The sequence below is a fragment of the Natator depressus genome, chromosome 7 (assembly GCF_965152275.1).
Source record: "Natator depressus isolate rNatDep1 chromosome 7, rNatDep2.hap1, whole genome shotgun sequence".
NCBI classification, from domain to species: domain Eukaryota; kingdom Metazoa; phylum Chordata; order Testudines; family Cheloniidae; genus Natator; species Natator depressus.
The window spans coordinates 24537048-24563458 of NC_134240.1; the positions used below are offsets into that span (position 1 = coordinate 24537048).

At 41.8% G+C, this 26411-nt stretch overlaps 1 protein-coding gene across 29 annotated transcripts in view; it reads right to left on the reverse strand.

Moving 5' to 3' along the window:
- Positions 1 to 223: 223 nt before the first annotated feature.
- Positions 224 to 26411, reverse strand: part of SLMAP (sarcolemma associated protein) — a 163129-nt gene continuing 136941 nt past the window's right edge. For 4 of the 29 annotated variants that reach the window (XM_074957705.1, XM_074957697.1, XM_074957702.1 and 1 more), the window contains 6 exons: positions 25624 to 25698; positions 22541 to 22861; positions 19742 to 19859; positions 11555 to 11726; positions 8285 to 8419; positions 231 to 2440 (listed from right to left, as the gene is read on the reverse strand). In XM_074957705.1, coding sequence (XP_074813806.1) covers positions 2351 to 2440; positions 8285 to 8419; positions 11555 to 11726; positions 19742 to 19859; positions 22541 to 22861; positions 25624 to 25698 — 911 coding nt within the window. In that variant the 3' untranslated portion in view covers positions 231 to 2350. Of the gene's footprint in view, positions 2441 to 3479; positions 3570 to 8284; positions 8420 to 11554; positions 11727 to 19741; positions 19860 to 22540; positions 22862 to 25623; positions 25699 to 26411 lie in introns of all 29 variants that reach the window. The other 25 variants (XM_074957692.1, XM_074957693.1, XM_074957694.1 and 22 more) reach the window with 16 other exon arrangements.

The window sequence follows — 26411 nt, forward strand, 5'->3', positions numbered from 1 at the left end:
GTGGGGAAGAAAAAAAGGGCTAAAAAGGGACAGGGCAGAACTAGAGAAGCTAGTGGGAGAAGGAGGGAGACTGCCTCAAGCTCCTGCACTACCCTCAACAACTCCTTTCACAGCTGCCCCAGGCTCTCTGCACTATCCATAACCACCCTCCCACCTTTCCCCTGGCTTTCCACCCCATCATAGGCACCCTTCAAGCTATACCACCAAAACAAAAAACCTCTCTTCCAGATTTTTCCACAGCACCAAACCCCAACCCCTCACATTCCCATTCCTTTTCTGCTTAAAAATAGACCTGCACAGGAGAGAGATTTAAATTTAAACCAGTGTGAATGTGAAATGAAAAGTAAAACCTTTTGGATTATCAAACATGCTGCAAACATTGTAGTAATCCCTAGCACACAATGAATTTAACACAGATGTGCGGTTTTCAAATGAGATTCAACTCAAACATGCATATGGAGAGTAAAGTTATTTTATTAAATCATGCACATCACGTGTGTTAGTGCAAATAGTTTAATCTGTACTCGAGAAATTCTATTGTACTTTTTATACCTTTACAAAATAGATTTAAAACAATTATTTACTTTAAAAAATGTAATTCTGAAGTAAAGCATTTCAGAACAATATTTGCAATAATCTATATACAAGAGGTACCGAGTACCACTGGCATATGAGTGTTTTGTGATTGGGTGGCTTCCTGCAACTGAAAAAGATGAAATGTTAACTAGATGACCCAATATTATATTCTAAAAGTCACTTGTGGGCTTATTCTTCCATAAATCTAATAATCCTCCCATTAGCAAATCCCAAATATTTTAAGATAGAACCTTTAATTAAAGGACAATGACCCTCAAAACCTCACAAGGCATATTATATGCTAACATTCTATTTAAATATTCAACTATATCTGTTGATTGCCATTATATATTTTAAAGCCAATTAAATCTTCGCTGAGATTATTTTCCTATTCTTAGATTTCCATTAGATGAATTCATTTTACTTTGCAATCCTTTAGTATATTATATAGGACCTTAATAAAACTTTTTTAACTGAACTGTTGAGTTGCACAAGACAACTATAGCCAACACTTAATTCATTGTTTAACTACAGTGGTTACCCAATCAACAAGTCGATAACTAATAACAGTTGCCACCCTTCAACTAGGAAATAAACTTTTTAATGGGGACCACTGTATGAAGGTATATTATGCATAGTGTGTCATGTAACATTGATGCAAAAGTTTCTAATTACCAAAAGTAAACTCTCTCAGCTTATTAACTTGATGCATACATGACCAGTTAGATGACTAACTTGGCAATAGCTTGCTTATCTTGGATTTTTTTCAGTTACCCATAGATGCATTGTAGCACTCCCATATTGAAGTTTTCAGTAAAAACTTACCTAAATAGACAAATATTATTTCTCCAGTTCAGTTTTGAAAGTATTAAATGACTGAAAAAATAAGTTGCTAAAATGTGATATGTGTGAAAATATTCAGACTTTAAAGAATGTCTCTTTAAATATATGAATTTAATAAATTACATTCAAACTAAAGGTAATATAAATTGGATCACTGCACTATGTCCATCAAATGACCAAGATTTTGCTCCCAGAAATACCTTAGTTCACTCAAGAACACACACAAGCACACACTCCCACACGCGCACACACAATATCCTAGGCAGGTGTTTGCCATCCAATGTCTTATCTATCTCTTTAAGGCTGGAAATGAATTGTATTTATTCCCAAAATTATTAATAGAACAATCTTTACTGAAGCAAAATATTTGTTTCCTTCTAAAGGCCTGGAAAGAGAAGTTATTTTAAGTCTTGTTCCCACTAGCTCAGTGACTTACAGCAAGTAAGAATGGAACATTAAATGTAAAAAAATATTTCAAACTGAAAGGCACTGAGCATACTGTCTCTGTTTCCAAGTATCTGTAAGGTTATTTGGCATGGGTATCCAAATCAGAAATGTGTTTTTCTTTTAAATCTGGGAATCAGATTCTAAAGTAAAATATCCACAAACCTACCCATTATAAATAATTTGGTACCAAGAAGCCTACTTTAGGCCACCATAATAGTATTTAGAATCCCAACATACTAATTTAAAAATTACATGAAATTGTAAGCAAAAATATTGCTCACAGTAGAATGAAGTCATAATTTTATTCCCTCTTTATAGACAGATACATTTTATACAGTTTAAAGCAAATGACCCTACTACTGTTCTCGCGCAGAGCTTTGTTGTATTAAGAGGTAAAAAGGAAGAGAATTAATCTGTTTTTCCCCAGTATGTGAGTGATGCCAGCTTCTAAAGGGAGGACGGTGAATGGATTCAACAACAGTTCTCATGGAGAAGCTCTGGTTAGGCCTGGGTACAGCACCACAGCTGTTACAGCAACCAAAGCTGCCATCAGAGGCATCCAAGGCCATTGTCTCTGTGTGGAGAAAAAAAAAAATCAATATCATATTTGTTCTAGTTTACACTACTCAGTTTACCCCTTGGTTCCGACAAGTCCTGAGCACCTGTTGATAAACATCACTAATATGTTTCCCAGGAACCTTTACTGTTGGGAAATCCTGACACCAAGGGGACAAACCACATTTGGCCTACCACAAGGAACTCCAAGTGTCATCACAATGGCATGTCACAATGAGTCTCTTTAGTCCTACTGTATTTCCAACTTCGTTACAATACACACCTAGGATAATATCTCCTCTTAAACCTTTGAGGGATTAAGATGCTCTAATATTGTTTGCGCAAAAGTATTGCTAGGCCTATGCTATGCAATAACAGCATCCAACTTCTTTGCTTTGTGTGTTTAAGCCAGCTCTGAGATATTAGTGCTAAGTGGATACTATCAAGATAACTTTTATTATTTTATGTCAAGGGTAACAAGTATTTTACACAGGACATATTGGGAGACATTGTAAATGTAGTGCAAGCTTAGAGTTAAGAATGCAAACCCACCACCTGTCTCTTATTCCCATCTTGTCCTTTTTCCACGTTTTTCACAGCAGTAGTGAGAAAAGTGAAAAAAAGTGTTCAAAGTCAGAGAGGAAATTCTAAATCCACAAATAAGAAATAAAAGGACCAAATTTCAATTTAAACAGACAAACTCTTCATTTTCCATATTTGATTAAGTAATTAGTTTTCTTTCAGGCCCTGTCACTGCAGTATTTCACAAAATATGCCCCATTTTGCTAAAGACAAACTGAGACCAAGTTAGAAGAGACATTCAAAATTGGTTAGGTTAGAATTAATTCATAGTTAGAAATATCACAAAGAAACCACACAGGTGTTAAGTGATTAGTTGATTGTTCAGCTTGACAGCATCACCACTACGGCATATTAAATGAAGGGTTTGCTTCAGGTAAAGCAATATCCGTGAGCATTTCACCATGCACTATTTTACAAAAATGGCACAAACAGGCGACAGGGACAAACATACATTGACTGAACAGTAGTGCTTGTACCTTTCTCTACCACAATGGGCCGTAACACCAATACAGGAAAGCCAGGATTAGGCCGATGAATACGGCTGGGACGGGTTGTAATATGGAAGGCTAAAGAAGGGAAGGGATATTAAAAATCATTTTTTGCTATAAAATCAATAAGGTAAAGATGATTTAGATGGGGGAAAAATAAGTCAGAGTGAGTTTTGTTTTAATCGAAACGTATTAAAGACATCTAAGACGATACAGCATGATCTAATTCGGTATACAAAGTTAGTACACCACTCTACTCAAATGAATATGGATATTTAAAAATAAGATGAAGTAAGCAGAAAAATGTTCTAAGGAAGCCCTTTGTCACCACTTAGAATTTAGGATTTCAGGTCAAAATGAGCCTTAGACTGATTTGTCAATCTATCACATTAGTGTCTTCCTTTTTAAAAGGGGGAAAAAAAAAAAAAAAAAGATGGGAGACTGAGCATGGGTTTTCCTTTACACAATGAAACCTCATCCAGGCATCCCTAGGCAGTGGACTCTGCATATTCAGAAGGTCCAAGCAGCACTACAGATTCTTCATCCATTTCTTCACATTCAGCAATTTTCAACCTCCTGCCCACAAGAAAAAATTCTCTTCCTATGAATAACTTACAATTATATCACAATGGAAACCCTGTAGTCAAGACACTTCTATGAGACTGCAACATTATTCAACATTAGCAATGAAGTGTACCACAATGATGGAGTACATATCCATCAGGGGACCCTGGGAGATGAAAATCTCCACCAGGTCATCAGCTTCTGATAAGTCCAACTTTTAGCAATTTGGGCTAAGTCTTGATCTCTCACGTTGTGACAATGTTGTGTTTCTAGACAAATTTCAGGCCCTCGACATAACACATACATTGTCGTCTCAATGTTTTAATTGCACAGAAATTTGTTCAATTAGTTTTAATAGACACTAACACACCTCTTTACTTTGAGCTTTGGCTGGATAACCTCTATCCTGTGTCATGCATTGGTTAATTCAATTTAAAAGGAGTGACTGATATAGGTGATGAGAATTAACTCATTAACTAAGTTTATTTTTTAAACTATCCTTAGAAGACACCTGCTTTTTCTGTTTCTCTGGCTATATATGTGTGTAGACATACCTACTCAGGAGTAAGTTCAGATCATGCTAGATGTCTTTTTAGTGCTCTTTTGTGCTAAGCCATGTTGAGTTTGTATAGTCAGCTAAATATGAGAAACTCATGTTTACAGACTTCATGGAATAAGTTTCTAATAGATTTTTTTTAAAGTAATACAGGCATTTCATAGCATAACTTCAAATAAAGGTCAACATATATGAAATTTAGAAGGTGTTCTACCCTGTGCAATACATGCCTTGAATTTATGCTAATTTAAATTTGTTTTAATCAAAGCAATATCCAATAGGCAAGTTATGTGTAATTATAATCAAGGTATTTTCATGCAGTATCACTCTTGTAGTTTGTGCTGAAAATCCAAGTGACATCTTCCATGACAAGAAGCATGGTGGTAGAAATAATCAATGCAGTGTCAAAAAAGTGCCAAAAGGATTTCAAATTGATCAAAGCACTTAACATGCTCAGAACCATTCACATGGATAAATCCATCACTTCAAGTCTCAGGAAATCATCAATAAACTACAAACATGCAAATACATGTAGCTCCATAGGTCTATGCATTTAGAACATAACATTGCTTTTTAAAATTAATTCTTCACCCCTTCAAAAGAAAGAGGAACACAAAAATCCTGTGGATTTCCAATATAAGTTTGCAAATGGAGTAAAGGAATTCTCTCCTCTAGCATTTATAACACATAGAATGGTCTACTGCATTTTATTTTAGCTATCATTACATGCACCCATACAACATGCATGACATACATTAAAGGCAGCCACCACATTAAATGTACTTGCCCACAAAAGACAAGACAAACTTTTTATTTTCTCCCCACACCACCCTGAAATATAATGAAAGTTTCCTCATTGCTATCCTCCTGTCAAACCAATGCTTGATTAAAAACATGCCCCTTACACTATGATTGAAGATCTGTAAACTCAGGCTTTGGCAGGCCACAAAAGGGAGGAAGTTCCACAGTTGGTGTCCTTTCTTCCAAAAAATCTTAGCCAAGAGTGAGGTGAAAGATGATGGCTTCAGCCACAAGAAGAGATTAGTGGTACTTGGAAAAAACTTCCAGGCCCTTGGAAGCTTCAGGATTTTTTGAGTCACCTAGCAAGATGATTCTTGAGAATGCCCAAGCTTAACTAAATTTTCAAAGTTTTAAAAATGTCACCCCATGACTGTTGAATTGAGACTCCTCTTAGGAGTTCCTCCATACACTCTTTGCTGTTGCTCATCTTATTCTGACCTCCTCCAGCCTCCCCATTCTCTTGTTTCCCCTCAGTCCTTCCTCCCAGTTTTTCACTGACATACTTAGTTTGCTTCCTGAGGTCCAGGTTCTTAAAAGGTTAAGTGTAAGGAATCTACTACTTACCACCAGCCACTCAGAGGATGTCTACACTGCATTATAAACTCATGTTTGAGCCCAACCCCCCCTACCATCCACACAAAATCTATCTGACTCAAGTCAGCAAGCACTCAGGACTCGAATTCTAGGACCCAATCGGGTGGTGAGTCTGAGCCCAAGTCCTCCTGGGACTTGGGTCCTAGCCCTGTCAGTTTGCAGTCTGGATGCAGATCAAGCTATAGATCCAAGTCAGAAGGTCTGCATAGTGCAACATGGGTGTGTTAACATGGTTGTGAGACCTGGGTCCAGCAATTGTAAACCAAAGTTTTAAATGCAGTGTGGACGCTCAAGCATGGGCTTGGAAACACCTAGTCCACAAACGTGGGTGCCAAAGACCTGGGTTTACAATGCAGTGCAGACATACCTCTTATGTATTCCCTGCTGACACAGGCCCTTTTTCCTGTTCCCTCTCACTCACAGTGCTTAATCCCAGAAGGGACCACTAGAGCATGGTCTGTCATTAAAAATTTGGAGAAGGATTCCAAGCAGGAAAGAAACTGGTGTGAGATTACCAAGAACAGCACATACAGCAAAAAGAAGAGCATGAATGTGGCCTCCCCTTCTCTGTCCTCCTCTCCCAATTCTGCTGCATGTTAAGAGGTCTACAGGGGTTATATTAGTTCTAACAGTGTCAGTGGCATTCAGAGGTCGCTGTGCTTTGTAGGCACCAAAAGTTGTCTCTGGCAGTACACTCCATCCTGTGATATATTTAAAAATTAATTACTACAGAAAAGACCATTCCAGTTACTGAGGCTGGAAAGCATAGTGCATTTGAGCTATACTTCCCAACCTAAGTTCCCAGTAAGCTGTGCAGCTCTGCAGCAGCCTATTTAGCTCCACGCAGGCGCTCAAGGAACCAGCCCGGGGACCTGCCATGGCTGGGGCAGGGGTGCCCTTTCCCTGACCCCCACCCTGCTGTGCCTGGACCTGCTGGGGAGGCGTGGCCAGAGCGGCCCGGGCCCAGCCACGGTTGGGGTGGGGCAGGATGGCCAGGGCTGGTGCCAGGCACAGCTGGAGCAGCCCATACCCACTGGGGCAGCATGGCTGGAGCGGCATGGGGCCAACTGCGGCCAGCCCTCTCCCTGCCTGGACCCAGCTGCGGCAGTCCTCCCCGAGCCCAGACCTGCTGGGGCCAGGGGAGAAGCACCTATCCTGCAGCCGCAGCCCCAGAGCTGCTGCACCAGGGAGAGGTGCCCCTCACCCCCATCCCAGGTGTTGCTATGGGGAGAGAGAGCTGGGGGGAGTCCTCTCTCCCCGCTGTAGCCCCTGAGCACCCTCCTGCACCACAAACCCCTTATCCCCAACCCCGACCCAGAGTCCACACTCCCAGCCGGAACCCTCACACCTTGCACCACAACCCTCTGCCCCAGCCCTGAGCCCCTCATCCCTGGCCCGACCCCTGAACCTGCACCCCCAGCCGGAACCCTCACACCCCTGTGCCCCAGCCCTGAGCCCCTCATCCCTTGCCCCAGCCCTGAACCTGCACCCTCAGCCAGGGCCCTCCCACCCTGTACCCCAACCCTCTGCCCCAGCCCTGAGCCCCCTCCCACACTCCAAACCCCTTGGCCCCACCCCCACCACATGAATTTTGTTATGTGCACCAATATGAAGGTGATGTGTCACACACCACCTTCATATTGGTGCACATAATAAAATTCATTCCACACATGGGTGAGAAATATTAGAGGGAACACTGTTCTCAACGTGTGCAGCACTAGCCCATCACGGCCCTTTTGTCCTTAAGAGGCAAGACCAGGAGACAGTCAGAGGATAACATTTACTGAACGGACCACCACACAGAAGGAAAATATCCTGGGAAAGATCTGTTTTTCCTAATATTTTTACTAAAATTGTGTCCAGGTCTTTTGGCTTCTGTACAGAAGATTTTCAGAGAGGATTTTTTGCATTTTTTTGTGAAGTGAAAACGTTTTACCTGGCTCTGTTTGCTAGTCATTAGTCCATATTTTTAAAGAGAGCAGAAGCACAGGGACATGTGTAAAACAGTGTATGCAGTTATGCACCTAATTTATGTGCACTATTACTGCAATTGTGCATTCAATCTGCATATTTGCACATGGAAATACACAGGAATATAAATGGTTACTTGCATGTACAAAGACAGTAGGGCAGCACACATTAGGTATGCATTTGCAGGTGGATTTTTGTACACATCCCTTTTGAAAATCTGGTCTTTACTGTGTAACACTCAGATGTTGTCACAATCAACACAAGACTTGCCATCACAGAGGCCCACACATAATTTGTACAGACTTACATTGTTTCCTTTTTCTTGTAGCAGCTTCAGGTTGTCTTTACATTGTTTGAGCTCATCTGTGATTGATTGCTTTTCCTGCTCAGTCATCTCATACTTCAACTTCAGCTCTGAGAGTACAGTCTGTGTCTTTTCATACTAAAGGCAAAGAAAAAATAATCTACAGACTCATCTTAAATTGGACATTAGATGTTAAGTTCTGTTAAAGTAAGTCAATGAAGCTTCAGAAACAAACTCTTCCTTTATCAACCACGTTTCAAGATAATTTGGTCTGAACTAGCAGTTCTATATAAAAACAGCAGATGAGAGATCTGTTTGGAGGATAATTAAAACCATCTTATATCCCAAAGAAAAACTACAAAGAACCTTTTTCCATTCCTACTGAAACAGTCTTAAGTTTTCTTTTTACTATGATTTCTCCCCCTTGTGTTGAAGGCTTAGAACTAGTTGCATGTATGCATTTGCTTTTTGGTAGCAAAGAGACTCATAACATCCTACTGCAGGTATAACTAAAGGAGAACAAAGTCTTATTTATATAACGGCTTATCTTGCGTGATACCAACATCTTTACTAATGCCATATGTTATATTCATAAATTACGTCACCTACTACTAGAATGCAGTCTTCTTTTTGGATAGAAGGCAGCAACTAAAAGTGCATACTACCGCACTTTGTTTTAAAAAAGTAAGTAAGGACCACCATTATCCAAATGAAACTGCATAGGGAATTTAAGAAGGCAGAATATAACACAACAAATCAAAATTTAGCCTAGAAATTGAGGCTACACTCCCCTAACACTAGTATAAAGTGATATGCAAACTTTAATGACAACTTCAGTAACTCTTTTACATTTCATTCAAAAAATAGCACATCCAACCACAGTATGCCCCCTATGGGCATACAGGGCATGAGTTCAGAACGGACTCAAACTAGTATTTCTCCTACTAAATAACTCAAATCTACTTCCTACCACACTCAGTTTTCTCCTTTGTAGGTTTCCCATACATTTGCTAACCAGATCAGACCCAGCTTTGTTTGTGATATAATCAACAGTGATGCTTCATTAGAATGATTTAAGTTGGCTAGGATATTCTAAGATAGTCCACTAATTCTGGAGTTTATCATTTACACAAACAAAAATATTTAATCAAGAGGGACAATAAATAGTAAGAACAGGTGTTCGCATGGCACTGTTGTAGCCAGTGTCGCAAGATATTTATGTGCCAGATTCACTAAAGATGCATATGTCTCTTCATGCTTCAACCCCCATTCTAGAGGACATCTGTTCATGCCGATGACTGCTCTGCTTGATAATGATCCAAAGCTGTGTGGACCGACGCACATTCATTTTCATCATCTGAGTCAGATGCCACCAGCAGAAAGCTGATTTTCTTTTTTGGTGGTTCAGGTTCTTTGGTTTCTGCATCTGAATACTGCTCTTTTAACCCTTCTGAAAGCATGTTCCACACCTCCTCCCTCTCAGATTTTGGAAGACACTTCAGATTCTTAAACCTTGGATCCAGTGCTGTAGCTATCTTTCGAAAACTCACATTGTACCATCTTTGTATTTTGCCAAATCTGCAGTGAAAGTGTTCTTAAAATGAACAATATGTGCTGGGTCATCATCCAAGACTGCTATAACATGAAGTATATGGCAGAATGCGGGTAAAACAGAGCAGGAGACATGTAATTCTCCCCCCAAGGAATTCAGTCACAAATGTAATTAATGCATTTTTTTAAAATGAGCATCACCAGCATGGAAGCATGTCCTTTGGAATGGCGGCTGAAGCATGAAGGGACATATGAATGTTTAGCATATCTGGCACGTAAATACCTTGCAATGCCAGCTACAAAAGTGCCATGCGAACGCCTGTTCTCACTTTCAGGTGACATTGTAAATAAGAAGCGGGCAGCATTATCTCCCGTAAATGTAAACGAACTTGTTTGTCTGAGCGACTGGCTGCACAAGAAGTAGGACTGAGTGGACTTGTAGGCTCTAAAGGTTTACATTGTTTGGTTTTTGAGTGCAGTTATGTAACAACAAAAATCTACATTTGTAAGTTGCTCTTTCACAATAAAGAGATTGCGCTACAATACTTGTATAAGGTGAATTGAAAAATACTATTTTTTGTTTATCATTTTTACAGTGCAAGTATTTGTAATAAAAATATAAAGTGAGCCCTGTACACTTCGTATTCTGTGTTGTAATTGAAATCAATACATTTGAAAATGTAGAAAAACATACTGAATACATTTGAATTGGTATTCTATTGTTTCACAAGTGTGATTAAAAGCGCTTAGACAATGTGTCAAACATTCCTCTGTCAAGGGAGGCTTCTTCCTATCATTCAAGGTCTATAGATATTCAAATTATTTTATAGGCTATAAGGCAACCTTCACAACAGATCATTAGGGGGGCTAGAAACCATTGCTTTAAGCATCAAAGCTAAAAGTTCTATATCCATAAAGGAGCTAAAAGTAGCAGCTCCTTTATGGATATAGAACTTCTATAGTTATAACGTTATAAGTTAACATTAATTTACATTTTTTTCTGAAATATGAAAATGGTATATAACATCATGGTGATGAATTTATGACAAAGCAAGGAAAAGGATTACAAAAAGGATAATGAAAAATCCACCCGTGGCTGGATAAAGCTTCTCTAATTGTGTTCATGAGAAAAGGAACTAACTATTGCAGCTTTTTTTCCCCACAGAGCGTGTGCTTTAGCAGCCTCATTTGAAGGGTTCTAACTTTATCATATGCACTTCTTAATCATCTTCAAAAGTCCTGAGGATCCAAGCGAGGCTCTATTAAATAGGAAGGACACTCATCTTTGCAGAGGATGTGAATTCCTAGTGCTTAGGAAAAATGGGTGCATCTAATATAGTACACAAATTGTCTCAGAACAGTTACTACCTGTTTATAAAGGTTACTGGGAATTTAATGCTGTGGTCAAGAAGATGACTGCCTATCTGCCATCTGAATGGTAGTCGTAAGGGAAAGCTGCCCATGAACAGTTTAACAAACAGAGCAAAAGCAAGTATTTAGAAAGTTGCCAAACACACATCTTATTTGAGCTTCCCTTTTAGGTTCACATATTTCCTCATTTGTGCATCAAGTCCCACTGACACAGAACCACTTATATTAATAACAATTTTCAGAAGTTTTGAGGTCATAGCTATTTTCACTGTATTTCCATCTAGCTAGCATAAATATCAGTCGCTGGTCATAGGATCCAATCATAACAGGAATTAATGTCTTTCCTTTTACCTCTTTCTGAACATCCTTTGCTTGATTCTCAGCTTCACTAAGTAGAGTTTTTAGACTAGCTGCATCGCGTTGATGCTGTTCCTTCAAAGATCCCACTTGATTTTCAAGTTCCTTTCGGGTCATTTCAAGAACACTTAGATCACCGGTTAGCGCTAAACTCTGTTTCTGAGAACTGCAAAACAATATTCAATTCATGCCTCACATTTTAAAGTAAAACATTTACATAATTTATAAAGCACTTTTTATCCCGATTACAAACCATATGCATACCATACAGCACTACCAAATTGCAGCTACCCCTGGGATGGAGAGCAGCAGCAGCACACCATATAACAAAGGAACTGGGGAACGTCGGTGCCGCAGGTCTCTATCAAAGTCTGACTGTGGTGCCGTTCCTACTGCTGAAGCTGGGGCGCTGCGTAGCAAAGCGCTCGGTGCCAGGTCTTGGCGCGCCGCTGGAGGCTGAGAGCCAAGAGACAGCTCCATGGGGAGCTGTCCTAAGCGAAAGTCCTGCTCCTTCTTAGTCCGGGGATGAAAGCGCTTGCAGATCCTGCAGTTCTCTGCTTGGTGAGATTGCCCCAGACACTTCAGGCAAGAGTCGTGGGGGTCGCCCCTTGACATAGGCTTGGAGCAGGAGCCTTAGGGCTTAAAGCCCGGAGCCTTGGGCATGAGCCCATGCAAAAGACAGGGAGGAGGGAAACCCCTTCCAACCCCACTAATAAGAACAACTATACTATAACCATAACACTATACTATAAACTATCAACTATTAAACTATGTAGGAAAAACGCTAGGGAGAGTGGAGAGTAGCAAAGCCAAGCTCCACAGTTCCAACAACCGTCATGGGCGGTAAGAAGGAAGTAAGGGGGCGCTGGGTCGGCTGGGGTATATATCCAGCGCCATGAAGGCACCACTCCAGGGGGCTCCCCAGCTGACCCACCGGGTGTTGCTAGGGTAAAAATTCTCCGACGGCCGTGCATGCGGCGTGCGCACACCTAATTGAAATTGATATGAGCAAGCACTCTAAGAGTAATATTTTTTGGATTATCTGTTTATACACAGAAAATAATTACAAATACTTTGAGTAGAAACTAACTCAGAAGAACAGTGCATCTCAATGAGATAGTTACAGTATGCATAATGTACATATATCTACTTCAATTCTAGCTTATCAGTAACAAATTAATAAATATCTTGAATATTCTAAAACAGAAAATATAATGGTCTTCATGCAAATCTAATTATTTCAGAAAGTTTTGTGCTTCATTAATGTAAAAATCTGTACGTTAATAATTAAATACTAAGTATTTAAGTTAAGCAATTGTAATTTGTGACTATAAAATATAAGCAATAGAAATATGAACCACTCTCTTAGAAACCACTGGCTTTCTTTTAAGAATAGAAACAGATCATCTGTGTCCCCACATCTGAGCATGAACATTTTGTGTGAAGAAACACAAGTGCAAAAGTGATCACATATTTACGTGCACAGACCACTGCGACTACTTTTAGAAAATTAGCCTGTGCTACATTTTTACCTAGTCAGGATGGAGTAAGATCCTGTGGGGAAAAAGATTGGTGCACATCGTCAGTGAGAATATACCACTAGAGAGGCCTGAACTGGCAACAGAGGGTTGCTGGGAATATAACAGGTCTAGATATTGTTATATGGGAAACTGTAATGGGGAGGTGTGGTGGTGGTGGTGTTAGACTGGATACAGTAGAAACGTGGGGTAGGAGACAAGAGGGGAAATGAAGTGTCAGGAGTTAGAGAAAATGGGAGCAGAAATAGAATGAAGGGAGACTCATGTATAAGATTTGGCTTCAGTTTGCCTAAAACAATGACTTGTCCCTTCTTGGAATGCTCCACTGCAGAGAACTTCCATTGGTAACTATAACTAGAACCTATGGCACTGAGAACATTAAAAGAAAAGGGTAGGTACGTGGTAAAAATTCAAGTCTAAAAGAAGAAGAGGTTACTCACTTTGTGCAATAACTGCGGCTCTTTGAGAGGTCTCTCTCTATGGGTGCTCTACTTCAGATGTGCATGTGCCTCTTGAGCCCCTGATCAGAGATTTTACATTAATGATGTCCGTTTGGCCCATTCATGCGCCCTGTACCTCCTTATGTCAGACACCAAGGCTATATGGAGGTGCACAGGCAACCCACCTTCAGGTTTCTTCTTCACCAGAACATCCCCTAGAGAACAGTCCAAAGCAGAGGGGAAGGAGGGTTAATAGTGGAGCACCCAAGGGACACACATCTCAAAGAACCACAGTTACTGCATAAAGTGAGTAACCTCTTCTTAGACTAGTGTCCAGGTGCTCCACTTCAGGTGACTTTCGAGCAGTCTCAGATACTCTCAGATACTGGCACAGTCTTAAGAAATGCCACAGATGTTGCTTGTGATCTGTCAAATGTGCTATCGCCCTTTGGGTTGGGGGCGGGGGAAGGGAGAATGAATGCCTGCAGCATCATAAGTGATAATGCATTCAGATATCCCTCTTGATAGTCTCTGAGCAGAGATTGCGGACCTTTTGGATCTATCTGCATAGCAGATGAAGAGCCTAAGTGACTTTTGAAATTGTTTGGTCCTATTGAAGTAGAAAGCTAATGCCCTAAAAATACAGGACATGGAAACAGGATTCCTACACAGAGCTATGTGGTGTCAGAAAAAACACTGGATGATGAATGGATTAAACTGGCACTCCAATAGAACATTAGGTAAGAATTTAGAGTGTGAACATAAAGACACTTGGTCATTGAATACCATAAAGGAGGGGGAGATCTGCCATCAAGGCTTCCCTCTCCCCAATTCTGCAGGTTGACATGATGGCTACTAAAAAGGCCATCTTCACAGTTAAATGGAGCAGAGAACAGGTTGCCATAGGTTCAAATGGAGGTCTCAAGGTAACTAAGGACCAAGTTTAAGTTCCAGGTTTGGTGGGGACTTTTATCTGGGGTAGAGATTCCCCAAACTCTCAATAAACCTAGATGATACCAGGTGAGCAAAAAATGGAGAATTCTTCTCCCGGAGGATGAAAGGCTGACATTGCAGCCAAATGGGCCTTAATCAGACTAACTTTCTTCAGATTCAGCAGGTAATCCAGGATGACAAAGTGGCACAAATTCAGGAGGAGGCAGCAACACCACCATCAATGGAAAAATCTCTTCTATTTCTGCAGATAAGAAGTTTGGGTTGACCTCTTTCTACTATTCAGTAACACCTGTTGTACTTCCACAAAGTGAGAGGATTCTAACTCCATGAACCATCAAGGAACTATGCCCTGAGGTGGAGAACTCCTACAATGGTGTGAAGCACACGACCCTTATCCTGTGAGAGGAAATGAGATGTGGTTGCATCTAACCACCATTCAAGCCCAAAGGTGGAGCAGGTAAGGGTACCAAACTTGTCTCGACCAGACTGGCACTATAAGGGTAACTCTGGTCCTGTCTGATTTTGTTCATCACCCTTCGTATCAACAGTGTTGGGGAAAATGCATACAACCGACCTTTCTTCCAAGACACAAGAAAACTTCTCCCCTCTCAAGTAGAAAAAAGGGCACCTCTTGTTCCTGCAGGTGGTGAAGAGATCCACCTTTGGCAGTCTCCATCTTTGCAATATGCTGTGGAGAACTTGAGAGTCTAACTCCCATTCATAGTCCTGTGAGGACATAGGCTGTAGTGTTCTGGATATCTGGGAGGGTGGACCACTGAAATTTGGATTTGATGAGCTATACACCAGTCGCATAATTTCATGGCTTTAATGCACAAGTGCTCCTTGCTGCTTGTTGACATAAAACATGCAGGATAAGTTGTCAGTCATGATCCTGATTGATATGTCCCTAAAGAGGAGTGTGAAATGAAGGCGGTGTTCCTCAGAGCCAAGATTGATCTGGAGACTGGTTTCCTAAATTGCCTATCTGCCCCAAGTCATGAGGGCATTGAAGTGGGCTCTTCATCCCAACTGTGAACAGTGGCAGGTGTCTGTTGCACGTTGTTGGCTGGATCTCAGAGCATCTCGTTCATGGGTACCACCACACTGGAGGATGTTGCTGACTGCAGGATATCCAACAGTTTGTGCGGTGAGTCCCCTGACTTCTTCAAATGGAATTTGAAGAGCATCCGCTACTCCCTTATGAGGTCTTGAAATTGCCAAAAATGGTTGGCCAGGAATGGTGGTATAGGCATAACTGTCTCACTCGGAGACAAGGATAAAATAGGTATTTGAGGGGTGGCCTCTATCTGCCCTGGCCTCCTGCTCCTCAAATGTCTCCTCCTGTGTGTGGCAGAAGGAGGGCAGGGGAAGGGGAGCTGGTTGGGGAGGAGTGGGCTGTACAGCTCTAATACCATAGGAGATAGTACCAGTAGTCTGTGAACTGCTGCTGATAAGCAGCCCAGGGGTCCCAGTCTGGTCACTTGCCCCCCCACCCCCACCCCAGGAGTGGGGGTGGCATGCAGGGTTGGTTCCACCACCTTAATGATGAGTGCAATCTTCCCTGTGATGGTCAAAGAATGGGTTCCTGAAGAACCCTGAAAGGAAACAGAAGAGACCACCTGGAAGTCTCCTTCATCCTCCTCACTATTATCCAATGGAGGGGCACCGGCAGAAAATGGTGGAAAGTTATGCAGTAGTGGAGGATGGTGGTCCAGAGATCAGGGTCTTGGTACCGAGAGGTGCTCAATTCCCATGAGAAACAGGGACTCTGGTTCATCCATTACGGAAAGGTCCTTTGTGTATCTAAACTTCTGAGGTATTGAGTAGGGGTTCGGTAGCAATGCAGTAGCCGAGGACAATATCACACTGATGGTGGGCGTACCAATGTAGATGCCAATGATGCCTTGGTGCCATTGCTTGCTTGGTACCAAGAGTGCTGAATGCATAGGTATCAACGGTGGGGCTATGCTTGATGGTGCCAGTCCAGAGTGCCCATGCTTGCCCTCCTCATCCCTGGTAGAGGGTCCCACGGATGTCCCTCTCCTTTGAGCTCCAGGACTTTCCAGCCCCACCGGTATTGAGGGAGGAGTCCTTTGACTGAATGGTATCAAGTCGAGAGGTCTAAGCTTTGGAGGCTGTAGATGTCACAAGGGACCTGGGTTTTTTTTTGAGCTGGTTCCTTAAGATGAGAGTCCACATTTCTCTCTTTTTTGGAAGGCTTTCCTCAAGCCTCCAAAGTCTTCCACTTCTTCGGGGAAGCCTGCACCGAGGTTGAAGGGACACTGGATCTGTTCAGAGCAGATTTATGGGTGAGGGAGGAGTCTCCTGACCCAACTCAGAAACTGGTCAAAGGGAGCATTCCATCATCAGCAATCTGAATTTAATCTCCCTCTTCTTCCTTGCCCTGGACTTGAGGGCCAAAGCAGAAGTTGCTCTTCTGGGAGATGTGAGACTGTCCAAAGCAATGGACTCAGAGGGGCAGTTGCTCACAGGTATAGCCTCTTGGCAGGAGAGGCAGTGTTTGAAACCCACTGAGCCATATATACACTGCTAGGAAAAATAAGTCTCTCAGAGAAGAAAGAGAGGAGTAAAACAATCCTCTTACACTTTTTCTTTAACTATAACTATTACTAACAATTAACTAATCTTAACAAACAACTCTAGAAAAACAAACAGCTGAGACATGCTCAAAGTGGACATGCTAAGGCTCAGTCTCAGGCTGAGGTGGTTGAGAAGGAACTGAAGGTGGTTCACCCACACACCGCTATACAGCCTTGGTGTCCAGTATGAGGAAGCACAATGCACATGGGCAGGTCAAACAGACACTGCTAATGGACCGTTTCCAATCAAGGACTCAAGAGGTGCATGGGCACTTGAAGAGGGGCACCGATGTGGATACTACTTGAAGAAAAACAGGTTAATGTCTCAGTACTATACTCTAGATGAATAATCAAGACACAAGATTCCAAAAGTGAAGACAAAAGGGATAATGGAGGAAGAGGGGATAAAACGGACAAATTACTACTGTGTAAGTTGGATGTTTTAGGCATTCTTTAGCAGTAAGGTAAAATGACTCAAGAATGAAGGAACAAAAAGATTAAAACATATTCTAAATAATCCAATAATCTAAATAAAGCCACACACACTTTATTATTATTTCATTGTGAAGTATATACTTGTTGTAAGAATGGGAGATTTACCTTTATTAAATTGCCATAACATGGTAAATGAAATACATCTTACAACACAGTATTGCTTCAGTGAAGTCTACCATAACTAAGGCTAAGATTTTGTCATGGATATTTTTAGTAAAAGTCAGGGACAGGTCACGGGATTCCATTAATTTTTCTTCATTGCCCGTGACTTGTCTGTGACTTTTACTAAAAATATCCATGATAAAATGGGAAGGGACTGGGCAGCTGTGGGGCGGCTGGGAGCCCAGGGGCCCCCACCGCCCATGGAGGCTGAGAGCTCCCGGGTCCCCCTGCCCTCTTCCCAGCAGCAGGGAGCTGCAGGAATCCCTCTGCCGCCGCCAGAGTGGGGAGCTGAGAGGGTCCCCCTGCCCGCCCCCGTGGTGGTTGGGGAAGTCTCCATCCCCCACAGCAGCCAGGAGCTGCGGGGTACCGCCCCTGCCTGGGGTGGCTGGGAGCCTGGGGGCCCGCTGCCTCAGGTGGTGGGGGTACTTCACAGCTCTCTGTCGCTGCAGGAGGTGGCGGGACCCTGCAGCTCCCAGCTGTCGGGGCTGAAGTCACGGAGGTCTTTGAAAGTCATGGATTCCGTGACTTCTGTAACCTCCGTGACAAAATCGTAGCCTTAACCATGAACATTAGTGATGTGACAGAATAGAACACGGTTCGGCAACCTTTGGCACCCGGCCCATCAGGGTAAAGCCGCTGGCAGGCCGGGCCATTTGTTTATCTAGAGTGTCCACAGGCACGGAGCCCTGCAGTTCCCAGTGGCCGCGGTTTGCCGTTCCTGGCCAACAGGAGCTGTGGGAAGCAGTGGCTAGCAAGTCCCTCGGCCCAAGCCGCTTCCTGCAGCTCCCATTGGCCGGGAACGGTGAACCGTGGCCAGTGAGAGTTGCAGGGCTCTGTGCCTGCGGACGCTCCAGATAAATAAACCAGCCCGGCCCGCCAGTGGCTTTATTCTGACAGGCCGGGTGCCAAAGGTTGCCGACCCCTGGAATAGAGGATCCTGTAATCCTATCTCAATGTTATTTGCAAGCTCCAAATGTTAAGCATTTTCTAATCCAAGTTTTTATACATTTTTTTTTCTTTTGGGCAGTAAAGGAAGACAACTTTTACTAAGTTTAACCGACATCAGAATGCATATTCCCAAGTCCCTATTAAAGTGGCAAAATTTAATTAAAATAGGATGGGTCATCTGAAGCATATTCTATGTTCATTAGTAATATACAAATATTTAAAAAATGGAGCACAAAATGTGTAAATGTAACTAATTGTAAACGTGAACTGTTCTTTGACCAAAACGATCTGTAAATCAAAAGTTAATAAAATGCATAATATACACTCCAGTTCTCTTGTGTACATGCTATTTAAAAAACAAAACAAAAACCATAATTGGCCCCTAACTTTTAAAGTCCTTTTTAGCTGTTATAGAAAACTTTTGAGCTAAGGCCATTTGTAACTGTTGCCGGCACCCAGTGCCGAAAGGCAAAACAACAGCAGGGGTTTGTTACCCGGTGTGCGTCACTCAATAATCACGATGGGGTGGAGAAGTAGAAAAGTTTATTTGCAGCTGCAAACAAGGTACAGGGAGAATAGAATCTCAAATCCTGCACACCAGAGTAGGGCATTACACACACTTTTATATTCCTTAATGCTACTGCACTACACATCAGCCAATTAAAACTTTGCACAAATACTCTGCCTTCCTTATATGGGTTACAACAATGTTTATTTCCTGCAACCTCTAACAAGCATTCCTAGCAACTTAAACAACCAGCACATTCTGTCTGGCCTTGTAGCTGTCTCTCTCCTATTATCTTTAACTTGGCGTCAGCAAACCTTACACTATAAGGCATTATCTGCGGCTGCAACATTGTTTTAAGAGCAAAAGAGCTTACTCAAACCAGCCAGGCCTGAATTCTATTAAGGGGGGTTGAGAAGAAGCCCTTAGGCCTTCAGCAGGGAGACTTCCTCGACCCTTATGGCCTTCCATCCCCTCAACTTAACTAGTGGCCATACCCTGGGGTCTCCAACATAACCTTTAGAGTCAGTAGCTCTTACCTATGAAGCTCCTTCTCTTGTCGCTGAAGTTCAGATGCAAGCAAAGTATTCTCATTCTTTAAGGAGAGGCATACAGCTTCTAGATCACTCCACTCCTTTCTCAACTTTTCAAGTTCACCTGTAAACAATGTAAAGTTACTCTGAGTAAAATAGTCAAAGAAATAATGTTTCATGTGCCCTGAAAAAGTAACAAGGAAAAATCTGAGAGGACTTGTAAAAACTAACTTGTCAAGTTGATGATGTTATACAATGTTTTTGTGGCACAGAACTAGTATATATCGTATATCAAACTATAAAGCCAACATTATTAATAGTTTGAGACACTTAAACACTTAGATTAAAATCAGAGAGAGAGACCTCAGGAGGTCATCTAGTCCAATCCCCTGCTCAAAGCAGGACCAGCCCCAACTAAATCATCCCAGCCAGGGCTTTGTCAAGCCTAGCCTTAAAGACCTCTAAGGATGGAGATTCCACCACCTCCCTAGGTAACCCATTCCAGTGCTTCACCACCCTCCTAGTGAAATAGTGTTTCCTAATATGCAACCTAGACCTCCTGCATTGCAACTTGAGACCATTGCTCCTTATTCTGTCATCTGCCACTACTGAGAACAGCCTAGCTCCATCCTCTTTGGACCCCCCCCCTTTTCAGGTAGTTGAAGGCTGCTCTCAAATCCCCCCTCTCTTTTCTTCTGCAGACTAAATAAACCCAGTTCCCTCAGCCTCTCCTCATAAGTCATGTGCCCCAGCCCCCTAATCATTTTCATTGCCCTCCACTGGACTCTCTTCAATTTGTCCACATCCTTTCTATAGTGGGGGGCCCAAAACTGGACGCAATTCTCCAGAGGTGACCTAACCAGTGCCAAATAGAGGGGAATAATCACTTCCCTCGATCTGCTGGCAATGCTCCTACTAATGCAGCCCAATATGCCATTAGCCTTCTTGGCAACAAGGGTGCACTGTTGACTCATATCCAGCTTCTCATCCACTGTAATTCCCAAGTCCTTTTCTGCAGAACTGCCGCTTAGCCACCATTTCTTAGTGCTGCTATTTCTTATAAAAATTCAAGACAGTTACCAAAAAAAGTCTTTAGATGTCTATTACTAGAATCTGAAAACTGAAAAAGTTATGGAAAAGTTTATTTGAAGCATCTGCTTTTCCAGCCACTGACATCTAACTACAAAATTATTAGCACTAGTAGAGTTCAGGAGAATCAGAAGTTACTAGTTGCCATACATGTCAGAGCCACGTAACAAAGCATTCAAAGCAAACATTAGAAGCTTGAAATCACATCTGTGAAAATCAGCAACCAATGCAACTAGTAGAGAAAGAGTCTTCGGGATGCAGTGACAAGAGACTGGATTAGGCAAAGCTCTCTTAAGGTATGTCTATACTGCAATTAGGCACCCATGGCTGGCCCATGCCAGCTGACTTGGGCTTTGGAGCTGTTGAATTGCAGTGCAGACTTTCTGGTTGAGGCTGCAGCCTGAGCTCTGGGACCCTCCCACCTCACAGGGTCCTAGAACCCAGGCTCCAGCCCAAGCCTGGACATCTACACTGCAATTAAACAACCTCGCAGCTCGAGCCGGAGTCAGCTGGCATGGGCCAGTCATAGGTTTTTAACTGCAGTGTAGACATACCTCAGAGACCTTCACAAAGAGTAATTAATGCAGAATTCTAAATCTTGGGTATGTCCCAAATTCTATCTACATACCACTGAAGAAATTTCAGTACAAGTATAATTTATACTGCTCTTACTGTATATTGTAATCCGTATCCTGAGCTCCTTGAACTTCTTAATGCAGATGTCAGTATGGAAAGTTTGTATCACTCTTTCCTCTAACATAGGTTCAAGATACACACCAGAATTGGGGCTGACACTGGAGGATGATACTGGAGTGCAGTACTGTAGGGTGCAGTTCCATTCATCATCTATATAGTTTTTGTATTGGTGCCCATCATTGTAGTATCTGAGCACATCGCAGGTTAGCAGATTGGCACAACAAGATCCCTAGTGAACTTCTGGAGTCTATGGCTCTTCCTTTGATCGAGGAAAAAATAAGATCCTCTTGTAGTGAGAGATTGGTTGGGAGAAGTAGTTGTGTCACTCTTGTTATTGTGGTAAAGTTTTTGTGAAAGAGGTAGATCTTGAAGTGTGACCTAAATGTGCCAGACTCCAGATTAGTTTTCTCTCTCCTGGGAATTTGTTCCCTAGCTGGATTCCCTCCTCTGAGAAATGTCTTGTTGCCTGCTCTCACGTGATCATGGTTTGCAACCTGTATTGCCCAATATGAGTGCAATAGTCTTGACAGCTGATAGACTGCACTGAAAGGATCAATTTCTTGAACTGGCAGCAGAAGTGAACTGGAAGCCAGTGGATCCTCCAGGCCTCTTAGCCAAATGTCTAGAAGATTATAGCTACAGAGGTTTGCTGAACACTTTGCAACTCCTGTAGTAATGTATATTCCTATAATATGTGGACTTTGCCATGCGTTTCAGCTAGTGCCACAATACTCTTATTTCAATGAAAAGCATAGCTACGTTTATAACTAATATCTTATAGGAACAATTAGACAAAATTTAAATTCCTATTTAAGTGACAGAAAGCAGTGTAGAATTATTATGTAGTGTATTCATGCGAAGTTTCTAGTTAAATTTCAAATTTGTTTACACTATGGATTTTGATATTAAAGAAAATACACAATAATAATGACCTGAGTAATTTAATTCTAAATATCTGCCACTCAGACATTACAAAGTGATTGTGACAGTTCCCATCAGGATGAGTCATGACTTTCTTACCTTGTAAACGAGTAGCTTCCTCTCTCTGCTGATCCTCACACTGCTGACATCGCAGCTGGAAACTGGCTTGAAGACTGACAATTTCTTTTTCGTATTCGGAGGCTTCTTTCCGCCAGCGTTCAAGTTCAGCCCGCACCTCCTGCAGCTCTTCTTGCAAAGCAGCAATATCAGTTTCTCGTTCTGATGCAGCCTTTTCTGCCCCTTGTTGAAGGAGCAAAATCTCATCTTGAGCACATAACAATTCATTTCGAGCGCTTGAAATTTCATTCTCCTTTTCCTCACGAAGATTCTCAATATCTTCCTGCAACCTATGCAGCTGGGCTGGAAAATAACGTATGCAAGTATAGATTTTTCTAAGGTTTATTTATTACATTTGAAGAAAACCTACAGGGAAAAAACTCCTCCCTTAACTATACTCTAAGTAGATTAATGATGACACCTCTAGCAACTCAGTTCCAGATTTAACTTCATAGTTGGATTAAATTTTGGATGGGAATGGTTTCTCCGGTCCAGGATGGATTTTCTGGTCAAAGAAAGACTAAGTAAGAGAGAGCCCTTCTCCAACACCAGAATAGCCAATATCCCAGTGGCTAGGGTACTCACCGGTGATCTGTGAGATCTGGGTTCAAGTCCCTGCTCTACCATTGTCTACATCCCTAACTATCAGGCTACTCGTTATTCTAGGGTGGGTCTCTCCCAATCTCTCCTGTTGGAGCTGTTCCACTCTAAAAATATTCAGTGGAGTAGGGACTCAAACAGGGTCTTCCACATCCCAGGTGAATGCCCCGACCACCAGGCTATTGGCTATTCTGGGATCTCTCTCTGGTTTCCATGAAAACCTTTTTGATAAATTTAGCATAACTTTTTAATTTTTATTCCCTCATCAAACCTGGCAAAGGACCAATAAATATTCCTTCAGTAAGGAATATTTTTTCTTGAAAAATTTTGAATTTTAGTGCAGTCTCAGTTATTAATGAATAAAAAGGTCTCAGAATCCTTTGGGCTGGGGTCAAACATGGGAAGATTCATATCCAGAGAATATTTTTTCAGGAAGCTATTAGCATTTGAAAAATATGGTCATGCTGTAGGGTAATCTTCATTGTAACAATAGCTGCCAGGCAGTGTTAGAATGGTTTCTGAAACACTGGATGTAATTTGGAGAGCTATCAAATGAAGTTTCCATGACACCTTTTTTTATTTAGGCAACAGACAAAAGCCATTACCTCATCTGATCTGAACCCTTTAATTATACAATGACTAATTACATGGGCCCTTACAGTCTCCCTACTCTTCCCATCCATGGATGGAGGGAGCACTACTCTTGGGGAGGTACGGATTCAGCTGCTTCTGTGGCACTACCCCTTCCCATCCCCCAGTCTTCTCCAGACATCACAGATGTGGGTCAAGGAAGAGTGGTGCGCCAGAGGTGTGATGAGTCTGACCACTGTCCACTTTCCTAACCCCATGCAGATCTTCTAGAAAATATACTAGAACATCTTCCAGGACAGGGGTAGCCAACCTGTGGCTCCGGAGCCACATGCGGCTCTTCAGAAGTTATGTGGCTCCTTGTACAGGCACCAACTCCGGGGCTGGAGCTACAGGCGCCAACTTTCCAATGTGCCAGCAAGTTCTCACTGGTCAACCCCAGGCTCTGCCAAAGGCCCTGCCCCCTCCCCTAAGCCTGCACTGCCCTCTCTCCTCCCCAAGAGCCTCCTGCATGCCACAAAACAGCTGATCGGGAGGTGCGGGGAGGGAGATGGAGGCACTTATCGGTGGGGCTGCTGGTGGCTGGGAGGTACTGGGAGTGGGGTGGGGGAGCTGATGGGGGGCTGCTGACATATTACTGTGGCTCTTTGGCAATGTACATTAGTAAATTCTCGCTCCTTCTCAGGATCAGGTTGGCCACCCCTGTTCCAGGAGTCCTTGGGAACAGTGAAACCAGAGAGAGTTCACTGTAAAGCATAACCGGCAAGGAGCTAAGGAGCTAGCAGAAGAAAAAAGAGTTAGAGCAGAGGCCCACAGCCTCAGTGTGGGTCTGCCAGGTTTGTGGGCAGGCTCTGAGGCTTATTTTTTGCCAGTGGCTCCCACTCTACAAAAGAATAGCAAAGAAACAACTTGAGGGGATCCTTGTTGAGATTTCTCCTCCTCCTCCAGAATCACATTTCCCACGTTTGCTACTGCTTTGGTTGGTTGGTTGAAGACAGTTTTCGGCTAGGCTGTTAACAGAGCAGCCAGCTCAATCAGATTATTCCTCAGATTTTTCTGCAGGAGGGCATTATCCTGGGAAAGGCCTAAATATGTTTAGCCGGAAGGCATATGCGGTACTCTATACACTTTTCAGTGCGAGTGGTATATTACTGAAATTATCACCTGTAAACTCATTTGCTGTAGCTATTTTTATTCTCATTAGAAGTTGTTCTTCCTTAGCTTGGTGATGGTCGCTTCCAGATCTACAAGTTTGAATGTAAAAATGATGTAAGCATTGGATTCCATTTTGCTTTATCTGTTTTGGGCTGGAAAACTCACGGTTTGCTCATTTACCTCAGGTGGAAACAGCCAGTAATGCAATGCCATTCCTTCATAAAAGTATAGGCAGTGGTTTCACTAAAATTTTTATTATTTCAGATTTTGAATTTGGAAGTTGCTTTGGAATGGACAGAAGAAGAACTTATTTAGGGAAGTTCTACCAATAAGGGAAGAAGCTGACCAGGGCATAAAACCTAAATCACTGTAAGAATTAAGCATGCCTGTCAAGTTCAGAATGCCTGTCAAAAGACAAATGTAAGGTAGCACAGCAGGCCTTTTTGGAGAATCTAAAGGTGAAAGGGAAAGAGAAAAAATGCACACTAGAGATTATTTCCTGCTAAAACCTAGAAAATACAATGAATCAGTAGTGTACGAATCACTGAGAAGCATAAATTGACACAGTTCAACTCTCAACTGCACTCAAGAGAAATTAGACTAAGATTCATAGATAATTATTTCCTTTTATAAAAGTTACCCGATGCCACCAAAAGTGACAGAAGTATTTTCTTTTATACCTGACGTATAAAGAGTAAAGAGAAAAATCAATTATTTCATACCTTGCAGAAACTGTATTTGCTTGGTGGACTCCTCAACCTGCAGCCGGTATGCTTTTCTCTCTTCTTCCAGTAGTGCTATAAATGAAAGTGGAAATGTGCCTAAAGTTGTAATTAGTTCAAAATTTTAAAAAAATGTTCAGCTGTATAGTTTAATAATTTAAAAGTTAATCTCAAAGTCAAATTATTTCCCCAAAAATGGAGTTTGAAAGATTAAAATAATCAGATTTCAACAAATCAAAGCTAATGCATATGTAAGTTGTTTAATAAAAAGTTAATACTTTTAAATGATTTTTGGTAGTAGTATAATTAATCTTAGGTTGTAAACAATTAATATTGCCAGTCGTTTTGTCTTGGAAATGCAACTGTACTGTGTGCGAGGGGAAAGCATATAGAAAGAAATTTGTAGAGATTTCCCAAAAGAATGTTGACTACAATGAGTTTGAACTACATTACATAGTTTTCTGCAAAAGTAAACCAACACTTTTGCTATTTGCACTGATACGATTGTAACAGGATGTATGGATGGGGAGTCTAAAAAATGATCTAGCTATCACTGAACTCATTTAACTACCTTTATTATCCAATTAAAATAGATGAATCAAAGAATACATACAGATAAATAAATTTTGCATTTCATTAACTCACTTAAAAGGTGTGGTACTGCTAAAAGGAGACTGTCACATCAATTTAGGCCCAAAATTTAGGTTTTGCATAAAAGATTACTTATAAGCTAAAGACACTGGCAGGTTAAAGATAACTTTTTCTACATATGGGCAGTAAAACAAAAT